Below are 13,348 nucleotides of genomic sequence, written 5' to 3'. Positions count from 1 at the left end.
TTCTTTTACTGTTATATCCAGTCTTTTTTTTTATAACTCTCCATCATAAAACAGAAATGTTCCAGTATCGAAGATGAAAGTTGTTATAATTCATGGCATGTTATAAAATTTTTCACTGTCCGTTTTATAAAGATTGTCTATAAAAAATATGTCCTTGATAACTGAGAATGTAAAATATATCATCACCTTCCTTGACGTCTACTTAATTTTCTTGTAAAAATACCAGTAAATATAACTTAATACATTAATTTAAACATGATTTTTTGAATGATTTTTAATCTTTTTATAGGCGAAAATTAATTTTTATACATTTTTACATTATAACATTTATCAATTTTCTTGTAATTGCACCGACGTGCATCACGTTTAGAGCTGGAGATTTTTTCCCTCTCCTGTTATTTATTTCGTAGAGAATGAAAAATGATAAGAATGTGAAGTGACAGGAACAAAAAACGATGTTTTTTTTTATAATAAAATAAAGTATCATTTATAGCATCCTTCACTTTAACAAAATAATCATTTGTTACACGAGATGTGAGAAACTTCTCAATTACTATCAAGTAACCATCGATCAAACTGTTATCAAACTATATAAATGCCCGAAGGATGGATGGAACTTCTTGTTTAATTTTAAAATATATTTGGTTTTTGTATATTTAAATTTTTTGTTTTGTAATATTATACTTTTAAATGTTGTTATTAACTCTTTACTATTTAAATAATAAGTTTTATTGTACATTCTTTTCCTCAAAACTGTTAGAAATTCTGAAAAGCAGGATGATGGATCCGCATCTTTCCAGAATAATGCAAGAAGCAAATGTGAGAGAATGAAGTGAATATACAAGATGCGTGTGTGGAAGAATGAAGATGATAAGCAAGATGCAAATGTAAAAGAACGGAGATGTTATACAAGATGCGTGGTGGAAGAAGGAAGATGATAAGCAAGATGCAAAGTGGGAGAATGGAGATGTTATACAAGATGCGTGGAGGAAGAAGGAAGATGATAAGCAAGATGGAAATGTGGGAGAACGGAGATGATATACAAGATGCAAATGTGAGAGAATGAAGTGAATATACAAGATGCGTGTGTGGAAGAATGAAGATGATAAGCAAGATGCAAAGTAGAAGAATGGAGATGTTATACAAGATGCGTGGTGGAAGAAGGAAGATGATAAGCAAGATGCAAATGTGGGAGAACGGAGATGATACACGAGATGCAAATGTTGGAGAATGAAGATGATATATTACTTAAAAGCAGGATAAAGTAAAAATACACCGTGAAAAGGAGTAGTCTGATAACATCCATTGTTTAAAATGAAGAGGATGTCACTCATGCGGGGTTATAAATGATGATGAAAGTGAGAAAATATAAAAATTTCTTTAAATTTTATTTTGTTTTAAAGCTTAAAAAATTAATTGTATCATTGAAACGAACATATTTTATTTCTAAAAATTACATTTATTGTTCTACTTTAAGGCACTTAATCTTTACAATTTACATACAAAATATATACGTGTAAACACATAGTATACGTAGAACATAAACGGATAGTGTTATAATTACGCCTATAACATTATAATTAAATTGATTTATAATAGAATTACAGAAAATGTAATTTTATTTCTCAGATATATTCATAAATATGTACATTAAATTGTACTAATTATTATGTTAACACACCCATAAAAAATTAACAAAAAAAATCTTATTTTATTACTGGATATGTTTGTATAATATCAACGCACAGTTTTCATATTAGAAAGAAAAATTAATAAATTTCTAAGCAGATATATAACAGAATTTTTAGATAAAACTCTAAGAATTTGAAATTTGAAACGTCTCAAGCAGTGGGTATGAGCATTTACCATTATTTTGATCGCGATAATTGTTATCATTAGTGAATCTTATATTGTTTGATCCTGGTTGTCTGTATGGAGATTGTTTAGTGACTTTTGTGCTGCTGATGGCATAAGAATCCATAACGTGTGAAACGTGAGTTGTAGATCCCTGTGGCACCACTTGGCAACGAACATTGGGATGACGTCTCAGAAGAGCTTTAATATATGTTTGTTTTAACGCTGTTTGCACCTAAATATATTATTTAAAATTAATACATTAACAATTTAATATTATTAATATAGGATGTATCAAGAGGGAAAGTAAATACTTTGAAAGATAATCCATACAAGAAGAAAGAAATCCGTCTATGAGGGCTTGAAAATGAGCTGATTTTTTTAAAAAAGTGGATAGACGTAGTGATATTCTTTGCAAAGTGTTGAGTGTGACTTACTACACTCAAAAACTTAGACAATCTCTGATGCCATCACTCCATCCTGTCATGGATCATTATCAGATGCAATCGACTGCTAGTTCAACTATAGCAGCAACATTAACACTGTAGCAGCTGTAGTTGCACTTTCAGTACACTGCATGTGATATCTTAACACTTGATACATTAAATTCTGATATAAACATACCTCTGTATTAATAAATCGCCATATCTTCATGTTACGTACATTTACTTCATAAAGTATTTACCTTTCTTCCTGAAAAACCCAGTGTTTGAGAACATGTAATATGAATAAAATTTACCTCAGAATTGAGAAAACAATAGAGCACCGCAACGAATATCCCCTAAATTGTATACGTAATAAATCATTAAAAACCATAGAAAATTCAAAATAATTTTTAAATATTACGACAATTTTTTGTACCTGACAAGACTGTAAAAGAGCATTTGTAATCATGTAAGCTTGTTCTAAATAGCCATCGTCTTGTGGATTTATACAGAAGAGCAAGTGGGTTATCCCCAGCAAAGGGAACAACAAAACTGTAGCTTTGACTGCTTTCCTAGACAAATAAAAAACGTTTTTATTAGTTTAATTTTCGATTTTTAATATGTTAAAGCAAATAGAATCAGTTATTATATTCCAAAACATTTTATGACTTTCATAATAAAGATGCATCTCTGCAACGGACTTTTTAACACGTAAATAGGGGCCTTAGAAAGTCCTCCCGAGAGACATTCCGAGTAGAGCGAGTGGACAGTTCTTCCATTGTTTCAACTCGTGTTTCATACACCAAAGGAAAAAGTCAGGAAGTAGCGTAAGCTATAGCTCATTTAATTTGTTATCTTCAACTCTAGGTTGCTTCATAAATAATTTTTAAGGTAGAGATGAGTTTTATAAGAAAAATAAAAGTGTAAATGATAATAACGAGTTAAATTTTCGTTAAACCCGATCCCACTCGAAATTGTTAGGGATCGGTTTATTTAGTTACGGTTGTGGGCAAGCTCACGGAACGACTTTTATGGAAAATTGGCCCTATTTAGGTGATACAAACGTGAAAACCTTACGGGGTCAGCCGTTGGAGAGAAGCGAACCCACGACCAACTTTTTATCCACTCGGCCTCTTGTGGGGGTTTCCACTCAAAATATGACTATATCCCCATACCCTCGACCTTTACCACCAAAATTTAATAGCATCTATGCCTCTAATACCCAAATCTTCCTGCAGAATTTAGAAATTTTCGACAAAAGGCATCATACATATGCAACACACAGGAACATACAGAAAAATCCCCAAATGTTTTTTTGCACTTTCAAGATCTCAAGTCTATAAATTTAAAAATATTGAAAGGTGGTCATTTATTTTACCAATTGCCATACTTCCCCTCTGTTATATATAGCAGAGAAACCATAAAAATACATATCTCATCGACCTGTACCAATTCCTAGATTTATTAAACATTGAGCATTGACATACTCTACGTTTTAACTACGATTAACTCAATTTTTTTTTTTAGTTTTTAAGAGAAAAATAAATGACTTTAACTAAATAAAAATCGTTTTACATTTATATTGTTAGAAAATTGATTGAATCCAGCTATCAATGAAACAATTTTACACTTTCTATTTTTATTCAGCTTTATTGAATTATCTGTTACTTTATCGTTACTATTTTTATCCAAAAAATCGGATTCTATTGAAAAACTATTTTTTACAATTCAGGGGGATTTCTTCTTTCTATTTTTACAAAAATAGCATTTTTTTTCTTTTAAACCACTTTACAGTAACGTTATTTCTTGTATTGCCCTTAAACACTGTTATTTCTTCGTACTATGGACGAAGTAATTTTCACTAAAAATTTACCAATAAATATCGAACAAATAACAGAATTTTATCGTATTTACATTTATCCAAATCTCTTCAAAAATTTTATTATTTGCGACTTTATTTAATTTGTGAAGCTGGATTTCGACTTGCCAGCCTTACGTCGCTAAACATTCGAGAGGCCCTTCCTCCAAATATAATGGGTAAATAGTAGAATTGTTTTTTGTGAATAGAACGAGGCCTCTTATAACTTGGGGCCCCGTAGTTTAATTAACGTATAGGTTAATCCCATTCTGAATGAGTAGCTTGTATAGGAAACGAACCCGATTCACCTCCTTGACGGTAAATATTCGTATTAATAGCCCATTAATCATTAAATTTATAAATATTTTTAATTGTTGAACATAATTTATAAAGATTTACTAAATTACTCACCTGACTTGTTTAGTTTCTATCGAAACAGTAGCGCGAATTTTAGTGATTAAGATGCGAACTATTGTGAACAGGAAAATTGTATTCACCTAATTAAATATAATTAAAATATTAATTAAAATTAAACTATACTATTATGTAATTAAATGCGAAAATCTTACCACTAAAGCAGTTATCATTGGTCCAGTAACAATCCATATATAAGGCAATCTACCGTATCCTCTCCAGCATGGTGTTTCTAGATGAAATACCATAAATATTGCCCACGATACAACGAATATCCCTGGAGTAACTAAATTATGTAGTTTATGGTAAGTGAAAAAATCTTATAACAAAGAAAATACCCTTGTAAATATATTCGAAAAGTAATGCTTACTCCATCCTATAAAATAATATAATTTAAATGGTGGATCTTGTTGAAAAACGAAGACAGAAATGCTGCTGTAAAGTAACAATCCTTCAACAAACATCCAGTTAACGNTCGTATTTCAGGATGAAAGTAAATATTTTCTAAAAAATTTTTAAATTATCGTTTTTCCCCTCTTTTTTTTTTACTTTTCGGGTATCAAATTAATAAAAGTTATAATTTTTGATTGGAAAAAAGACAAATTTTTACTCATAATTCCCATTGCTTTGTTTGTAAATTTAGCAAATTCTCTTACTATCAGCATCAGCATCATTATCATCAGTTTCATCTTCAGCATCTTAATCAGCATCATATTTAAAATTCTTATTATCTTGCTTACGACTTTAACTTTTAACCTATAATTAATCTTTCAACTTATTCCCTTGTGTCTTTTAAGTGTATGAAAAGTACTGTTTAGAAAAGCTTATTTCTACGTTTTCCCATTATAAAATTTGGAGAGTGGGTACTTTTCCAAAACTTTTGTTTACTGTCTTTATGAAAGAACAGATAGATTACGACAGGACACATCTGGGTAATGTTAGTAGCAATAAAACTGCATCCTCTTTTACTTCCTTCTCAGCTTCTTGGTACAATCTTAACATGCTAATAATAATATCTTCCGTATTTAATTAATTTTGTATACTATTCATGATCACGCGGTAAATTGATTGTTTTATCTCACAATTTCCTATGTCCTATGTCGTAAATCTTATATTATCTATATTTGATTTCAGTTTTTAAAAATTGCAGACTTATAAATTCTCACTGGCATACATCATCGTGTCTTTCCTTGAGAACGGTGTTAAATAGACAAAATTCGAAACCAGATATGGAACGTCTAAGGGCAGAAGACCCCCTATATATGAACTTTCGCTTTTAAATGGAAGCCACATTGTTTCAATTTAAAAATTTTCTTTTGAATGGAGTTTGATAGATGAATTGTTAACAGGAAAAGTATGATGTACAGGGGCAAGACACTACTAAAATTGAGAGCATCATAAGCTCAATCCTGTACCTTTTGTCGAACACTTATGAAATTTTTCATGGAGGTTTGTTTGTCAGGGTGAAATGTTTCTTGAAATTTAGAGGGAAATTTGACAATTGATTCAAGAGATATGACCGTCTATATTTAATATTTCCTAAACCAATCCAAGTCTTAAAGGTAATGGTAACAATTATTGAGGATGAAAACAAATGAAGAATAATGGGAAAGCTCAGTAACAACGTTTCCAATTCCTTCCTGCAAGTGGAATTCTTCGGGATGTTATTTTTTCAATACTTTATTGCAATAATATCCTTAACTCTTGTTGATGTTGACTTCTTAAGTATATCACTCGAAATGCATGTAATTGGCCACTTGTGGACTATAGTGATATCGGTCATACAGGTAACAGCAGTGATAATAATCAAGTAAATATTGGCTAATTGTGATATTAGTCAAACGGATATTCTTCCCAATACAGGTTCTTCATAGATTGAATTCTTAAACAATCAATTATATTGTATTTGTTATTAATTTCCATGAATTTGTATAATGTCTGTGTTATTTATTAAATTTTAAAACTAAACGTGCAATTACTTATTGTGACGTCGTCAGCATTTTTAATCTTCTTTTAATTTGAATATTATTTAGGACAATTACTTAATTATTGTCATATTAAACAATGAATATTTAATGCCTCAATTGATTTTTCACTTAATAACATTACATTACTTCTATTCACTTTATTTTTCATGGATAACAATGATGACATTCAACTAAACAATCCACGACAGATGAACTGGTGATCATCCTTTTATGTAAAGTCTCGTAAGTCAACACAATTTTTAATTGTCTCTCCTGAAGAAAGTAATAACAATTAATGTAATTAATCGTGATTTTCGACTTAATAACACATTAATTGTCTTTCGGCAATAAAAATATTAATTTCTGTAAATACAGTTATGAATTTCTGATGTAACACTTGATAAAGGCAAATTTCTCACAGAAAGTCTTCATTTATGTTGCCATTTACAGCGATTCAATTACTCACACTGTAAGAACAGATCGGATAATTTATTTACATATACAATAGATATACCTTGTGTTCATAAAATAACCTACAAAACATTTTCTACAATGTAATCTCTCATAGTTATCACATTAACGATACATTTTATATTAAATATATCATTATTCCTCTGTAAAACATCGTGTTAATTGATTAAATTACCTGTTTATGATGTTGTAAAACTTAATTATTTCTGATTTGAGTAGATAATAAATTTCAATTATATTATTATTATCAACATCCCTTGTGATTCTCCTAACTGATAATGTTATTAATTAAGGGTTACATTCAAGCAGTAAAATTACACGTATTTTCGTGGAATTTCTTTGTAGTTTTAATGAAAAATTCAGTATCTTTACAATTTCATTGATTGATTCGACAGAGTATAAGAAATTTATAGCTAGGTGAAGGAATCTTGCAAAATTTCACGTACCAGCCCATTGAGGAGGTTCGAACCCACGACCAGAACTAACTGGTTTTATTCACTTGGCTCTCATGAATTCTGTATTCTCTTTCACATCAGTGTCATTCTTCATACCTCGCACGTATCCTCCTTCAAATCATCTTAAAAAATATGTTTTTAGATTATTTAATTTTAAAGTTTTCATATATATTAGATTAGCCTTGTAACGAATTAAATAATTACAGCTTCCTTTTATTCATTTACAAAGATTATGCAAAGAACCTTGCAGCATAAATCTTAAAAGATTTATATTTGCTCTTTAGTGTCACTCAGTCAACAGGAATTATGTATGATATGTAAATATTAAAGTCTATTTTCCTTATAGTCACTATTTTTCAAAAGAGTTTAGAAGTCGTTTTTGAAAAATAAAGACACACTTTGAATTTTTCAGATAAAATATATTCTTTAGAGTCATTTTTAAAGTAATATATAAAGTTTTTGAGTTGTCAAACTCTATATCATGTTACATCACAGTTCACGAAATTTATATATATATATATATATAACTTTTTATACGACTTTACATAGAAAATTCATTCTGTAGGTTGTTACTTTATGAAGTGTCAATCAATTAAAGTAATATAACAGAGCAAGAAATTTAAATTATGCAATATGTTTCATTTTCTATTGATCAGTATCCAGTTACGTTGTTATTCGCATCCTCATCCTGTATTTTTTTATGAAGCAGAGAAATGTATGATCACGAAAGATGAAGTGATAAATTCTTTTTATGAAATTGATGCTATCTGTACTCCTCTTTTTCAAGAGGGGAGATTAGGAAGAGCAGAAAGAGGAAGTGTAGCGAGCAAGGATAATAGAAAGAGAAGAGATAAGGAAGTGGAGCGAGCAAGGATAGAAAGAGAAGAAATGAGGAAGTGAGAAGAGCGAGAATGATAGAAAGAGAAAAGATGAGGAAGTGGAGCGAGCAAGGATAATAGAAAGAGAAGAAATGAGGAAATGAAAAGAGCGAGAATGATAAAAAGAGAAGAGATGAACAAGTGGAGCGAGCAAGGATGATAGAAAGAGAAGAGATGAGTATGTGGAGAGAGTAAAGATTTATTTTAATAAAAATTAACATAAATTTTTAAAAAGTTTACCAAATTAAATAGTGTTCTGAATGCAATTTAATAAATAATGTAGTGTATGATAGAAAAGAAGTTTGTAGTAACTTGAAATTAATTTCTAGTCTTCTTATAATAGAAGTAATGGATAAATATGAATTTTATTTTTCAATTTTTACTAAATTTCTTTAAAATTTACACATTCATACTGCAAATAATTGCTAAATTTTTAATTAAATTATTTGATAAATTATTATAAACAAAAGTACAATTATAGAAATCAATTTAAATATTATCTTAATTTTTTTTTATAATTTTAGGAAATTTCTTATTCATGACACATAAAAAATAAACGTAATTATAGTAGAAAGTGATGAATTTCCCAAAGGAATTACGAGTTAGAGGCTTTCTTTGAAGTGTATCTCTTCGATTGTCTAGTGATGACATTCAATTTCCTTTTCGATGGTGCCAGATGTTGATAATCTCCACTTATAATCTTTATTTATAAGTGTAATATTTTATCTAAATTTCTTATTTATATTTTTAGTATAAAGATTTTTAACGGAAATGAGAAAACAAAGGTTGCAGCACTAATCTCTTTTGCATTGAAACTGATAATTTGAGGATGGGTCTTTGTAAACTGGATGAAGAATGACCCGTTCTGGGAAATTTTTATATACAATTTCTGTTTAAAATATATTATAATAAATGAAAATAATGTTAAAAAAGCAGAAATTAAATTAAATATATATAAAAATTACGTATTAAGCATCGGTAATTAATCGAAGCCGAATGGATTGTCTATGGAGAAAAGGTTAAAAATTCTGTAAATAATTACTTTATACATAAATTTAAATAATGGATAACATCAATTATAAAACATACTTTAATATTTTTTGTTTATTATAAAAAAATTAAGTTTATGTCGATAATTTATAAGAGAATTGGTAAGTTTTGTAAAGAGAAATGACACTTAAATGTGAGAAAAAAACACTTTAAGAAGCTCGTAAAATCTGAAACAAGATAAGAAATATAAGAAAGAAGTATATTTGCTGTTGAAGAAAACACTTTTCTATATAAACATACGAATCAAACTATTGTGAATTGACAATAAGAGGATGTACTCCGAATATTCAAAGTAAAAAAGGGAATTGAAAGATGGAATTACAATAATCCCAAGTATAATATTGGCCCAGTACATGGAAATTTGGTATCAAAATGGTATGTTATTTTTCAAACAGAAAAGAATGTACAGTAACAGTTTCCATAACATGCACTCGTTTCTGCTTTGAAAGGATAGAATGCGAGGTAAATAGAAATCAAATTCAAAAATAAGTTTTAAAATTAAAATTATTTTAAAGAGAAATTAATAATATTAATATTCAATTTAATTTTTAAAATATAAAAATTTAATTAATAATTGATGCGATATTTCACAATTGTCTATTGAAGTTTTATAGATTTTTGTACACTTAATTAGGTTTTATGAATTTAAACAGTAGAACCTTTGAGAAATTCAATGAATAAATGCATTAGAATTGTAAAAGAGTTATTATAAATATATATACAAGGTGTTCTGTAAGTCTGGAACTGTAGTTTTCTTCCATAACTCGCTGTCTACAAGTCTTCACAACCAAAATATTTAGTACATTCAATTCAAACATAGACTGTAGTGGTAACACTGACGATATTGAGAGAAAATAGGGCATCATTGCACTGGTGAAAGCAGGAGAGTTGCTCAGTGTCGAGTATACTGTGTATAAATACTTACATTTACATATACTTGCTTTGTACGTCTGAGTCCATGTTTCATTTGAAAGAACCAAATAACTTGAATTCGTTCCTCCATATTCAGCTCAGAATAAACAAACACATTGTTCCAAGTTTGGTTTTATTAGTGTAAGGCAACGCAACACATGAGCGATCTGCTAAATGGGAAACTGGCCTCTATTTATGTGTTATTAACGCGAAGAAAATCCGAAAAACTTCATAACCAACCTCTACTGTTCAGTAGTTTTTATCCACTCGGCTGGTGGTGATCCTTATGGTTCCAGATTGATATACGACTTATTGCTATACTATCCAAGAATTTATTAATTTAAACTATAAAGCGATTAATGAAAAAAAAAATAAAATTAATTAAAACAAATTAGGTATTTAAAAAAGCAATACATTTTAATTCGTTTAAATGAAAAATGGAAGCGATTAAACAACGAAACAAAGAGCAGTTGACAAATTCCTCCACGTCTCATTAAATATGATTACGGTTTCGTTTTTCAACAAAGAAATAAAAAAACCAAGAAAAAGTATTTTAAATTGTTTTCTTTTTAAGAAACAAAACTCTGAAAACAGTATTAATATGTCTTTGGTATACATTATCCAACTAATGGAAGATATTTATCATCAAAATTAAAATGTTTAAAATTTCCTCTTTCAAATTGTTTCCTTCGCTAATATTATGATTATACAAAATGTTAGAAAATTCTAATTTGTCTTTTTTCCAAGTAATTAGAAAAGACGTTTCTCTTTCTACCATCAAGAAACTATTAAACACTAAATTGAAACCATCCTTTCCAATTATCTCTTCTTCACCTATTCACTTGACAGTTCAATTGTAATTTGAAGTTACAGATAGAAAAGTACGTTTCTTCAAAGTGAAACTCTTATTATGTCCCTCATCACTCGTACTCATCCATTGTATGCTTGACCTAAAGATATGATGGATACGAGAGAAGGTCCTCTTAGTTTACACAGGACAAGAGCATAAACAGACTTCTTATTACTATCAGATTTCATATAACATTATATAAAAAATCACTAAAATTACTTAAAATATTTATTAATCTGCACTATTTTATATGTAGTTAATATACAGAATAGTCTAAAAGTCGGTTAACCATTCTAGAGACTAATTTGCCGTAGTATGTAATTTCAGACCACAATTACACGCTAGATGTTGGGGCCTTACACTACACGTCTTATTTATTGTTATTTAATGAAAAAGGGCCTCTTACATATTTATTTTTATTGCTTATAAAGCGTATTCATGAATAAATAAATTATAGAGGCACTCCTTGATCTATTAATTTCATATAATCAGTATTGCTTTATAACACAAAATTATAGAAAAAATTTAAAGTGTTATATTTAATTTTTCTTGTTTTTAATTATATTTCAATGCAAAATTTATATAAAAACTGAACGCTATAATTTTTGATCAAATTAAAACATAGGCGGTTCTTAGCTACATAACGTAGTTTTAAATCGACATTATTTTGAAATATATTTTAAACGCTAATTGGTCGAAAGAATGACCTTGAAAATGTTTTTGTCTATCTTCTTACATAAATTGAAGGGGACTGCCTATATTTATTTTTTGACCTTGCCTTTATTTTTAAATGTATTTATGCTGTGTTTAGTTGTAGAAAGAGTTATTAATGTCGATTATTTTCTAGAATATATTTTATGTATAAAAAAGGATTAGAAATTTTATATATAAATTATTTCTGAAGTATTATTAAAGATAAAATGACTATTTTAAACAAAATATTTCACGAAGAAGATAAACAGACATTAAGAAATATATCCTTGAAATAGTTCTTTTACTGTTATATCCAGTCTTTTTTTTTATAACTCTCCATCATAAAACAGAAATGTTCCAGTATCGAAGATGAAAGTTGTTATAATTCATGGCATGTTATAAAATTTTTCACTGTCCGTTTTATAAAGATTGTCTATAAAAAATATGTCCTTGATAACTGAGAATGTAAAATATATCATCACCTTCCTTGACGTCTACTTAATTTTCTTGTAAAAATACCAGTAAATATAACTTAATACATTAATTTAAACATGATTTTTTGAATGATTTTTAATCTTTTTATAGGCGAAAATTAATTTTTATACATTTTTACATTATAACATTTATCAATTTTCTTGTAATTGCACCGACGTGCATCACGTTTAGAGCTGGAGATTTTTTCCCTCTCCTGTTATTTATTTCGTAGAGAATGAAAAATGATAAGAATGTGAAGTGACAGGAACAAAAAACGATGCTTTTTTTTATAATAAAATAAAGTATCATTTATAGCATCCTTCACTTTAACAAAATAATCATTTGTTACACGAGATGTGAGAAACTTCTCAATTACTATCAAGTAACCATCGATCAAACTGTTATCAAACTATATAAATGCCCGAAGGATGGATGGAACTTCTTGTTTAATTTTAAAATATATTTGGTTTTTGTATATTTAAATTTTTTGTTTTGTAATATTATACTTTTAAATGTTGTTATTAACTCTTTACTATTTAAATAATAAGTTTTATTGTACATTCTTTTCCTCAAAACTGTTAGAAATTCTGAAAAGCAGGATGATGGATCCGCATCTTTCCAGAATAATGCAAGAAGCAAATGTGAGAGAATGAAGATAATATACAAGATGCGTGTGTGGAAGAAGGAAGATGATGAGCTAGATTCAAAGTGGGAGAATGGAAATGTTATACAAGATGCGTGGTGGAAGAAGGAAGATGATAAGCAAGATGTAAATGTGGGAGAACAGGGACGATATACAAGATGCAAATGTGAGAGAATGAAGGTAATATACAAGATGCGTGTGTGGAAGAATGAAGATGATAAGCAAGATGCAAAGTAGAAGAATGGAGATGTTATACAAGATGCGTGGTGGAAGAAGGAAGATGATAAGCAAGATGCAAATGTGGGAGAACGGAGATGATACACGAGATGCAAATGTTGGAGAATGAAGATGATATATTACTTAAAAGCAGGATAAAGTAAAAATACACCGTGAAAAGGAGTAGT

At 28.9% G+C, this 13,348-nt stretch overlaps 1 protein-coding gene across 1 annotated transcript; it reads right to left on the bottom strand.

The window, feature by feature from the left end:
* Positions 1-1,789: 1,789 nt before the first annotated feature.
* On the bottom strand, positions 1,790-5,021 carry LOC111626744 (corticotropin-releasing factor receptor 2-like; the record flags this gene model as incomplete). Its single annotated transcript, XM_023370233.1, has 6 exons — positions 1,790-2,089; positions 2,594-2,635; positions 2,716-2,851; positions 4,549-4,634; positions 4,707-4,837; positions 4,922-5,021. Coding segments are annotated over 6 exons (768 nt in total), but the record flags the coding sequence as incomplete, so codon positions are not given.
* Between the last annotated feature and the right edge of the window lie 8,327 nt (positions 5,022-13,348).

The sequence above is a fragment of the Centruroides sculpturatus genome, unplaced genomic scaffold (genome assembly GCF_000671375.1).
Source record: "Centruroides sculpturatus isolate CEXI.00-Female unplaced genomic scaffold, Cexi_2.0 scaffold506, whole genome shotgun sequence".
Lineage (NCBI taxonomy): Eukaryota > Metazoa > Arthropoda > Arachnida > Scorpiones > Buthidae > Centruroides > Centruroides sculpturatus.
This window is presented reverse-complemented; position numbering and strand designations above follow the sequence as displayed.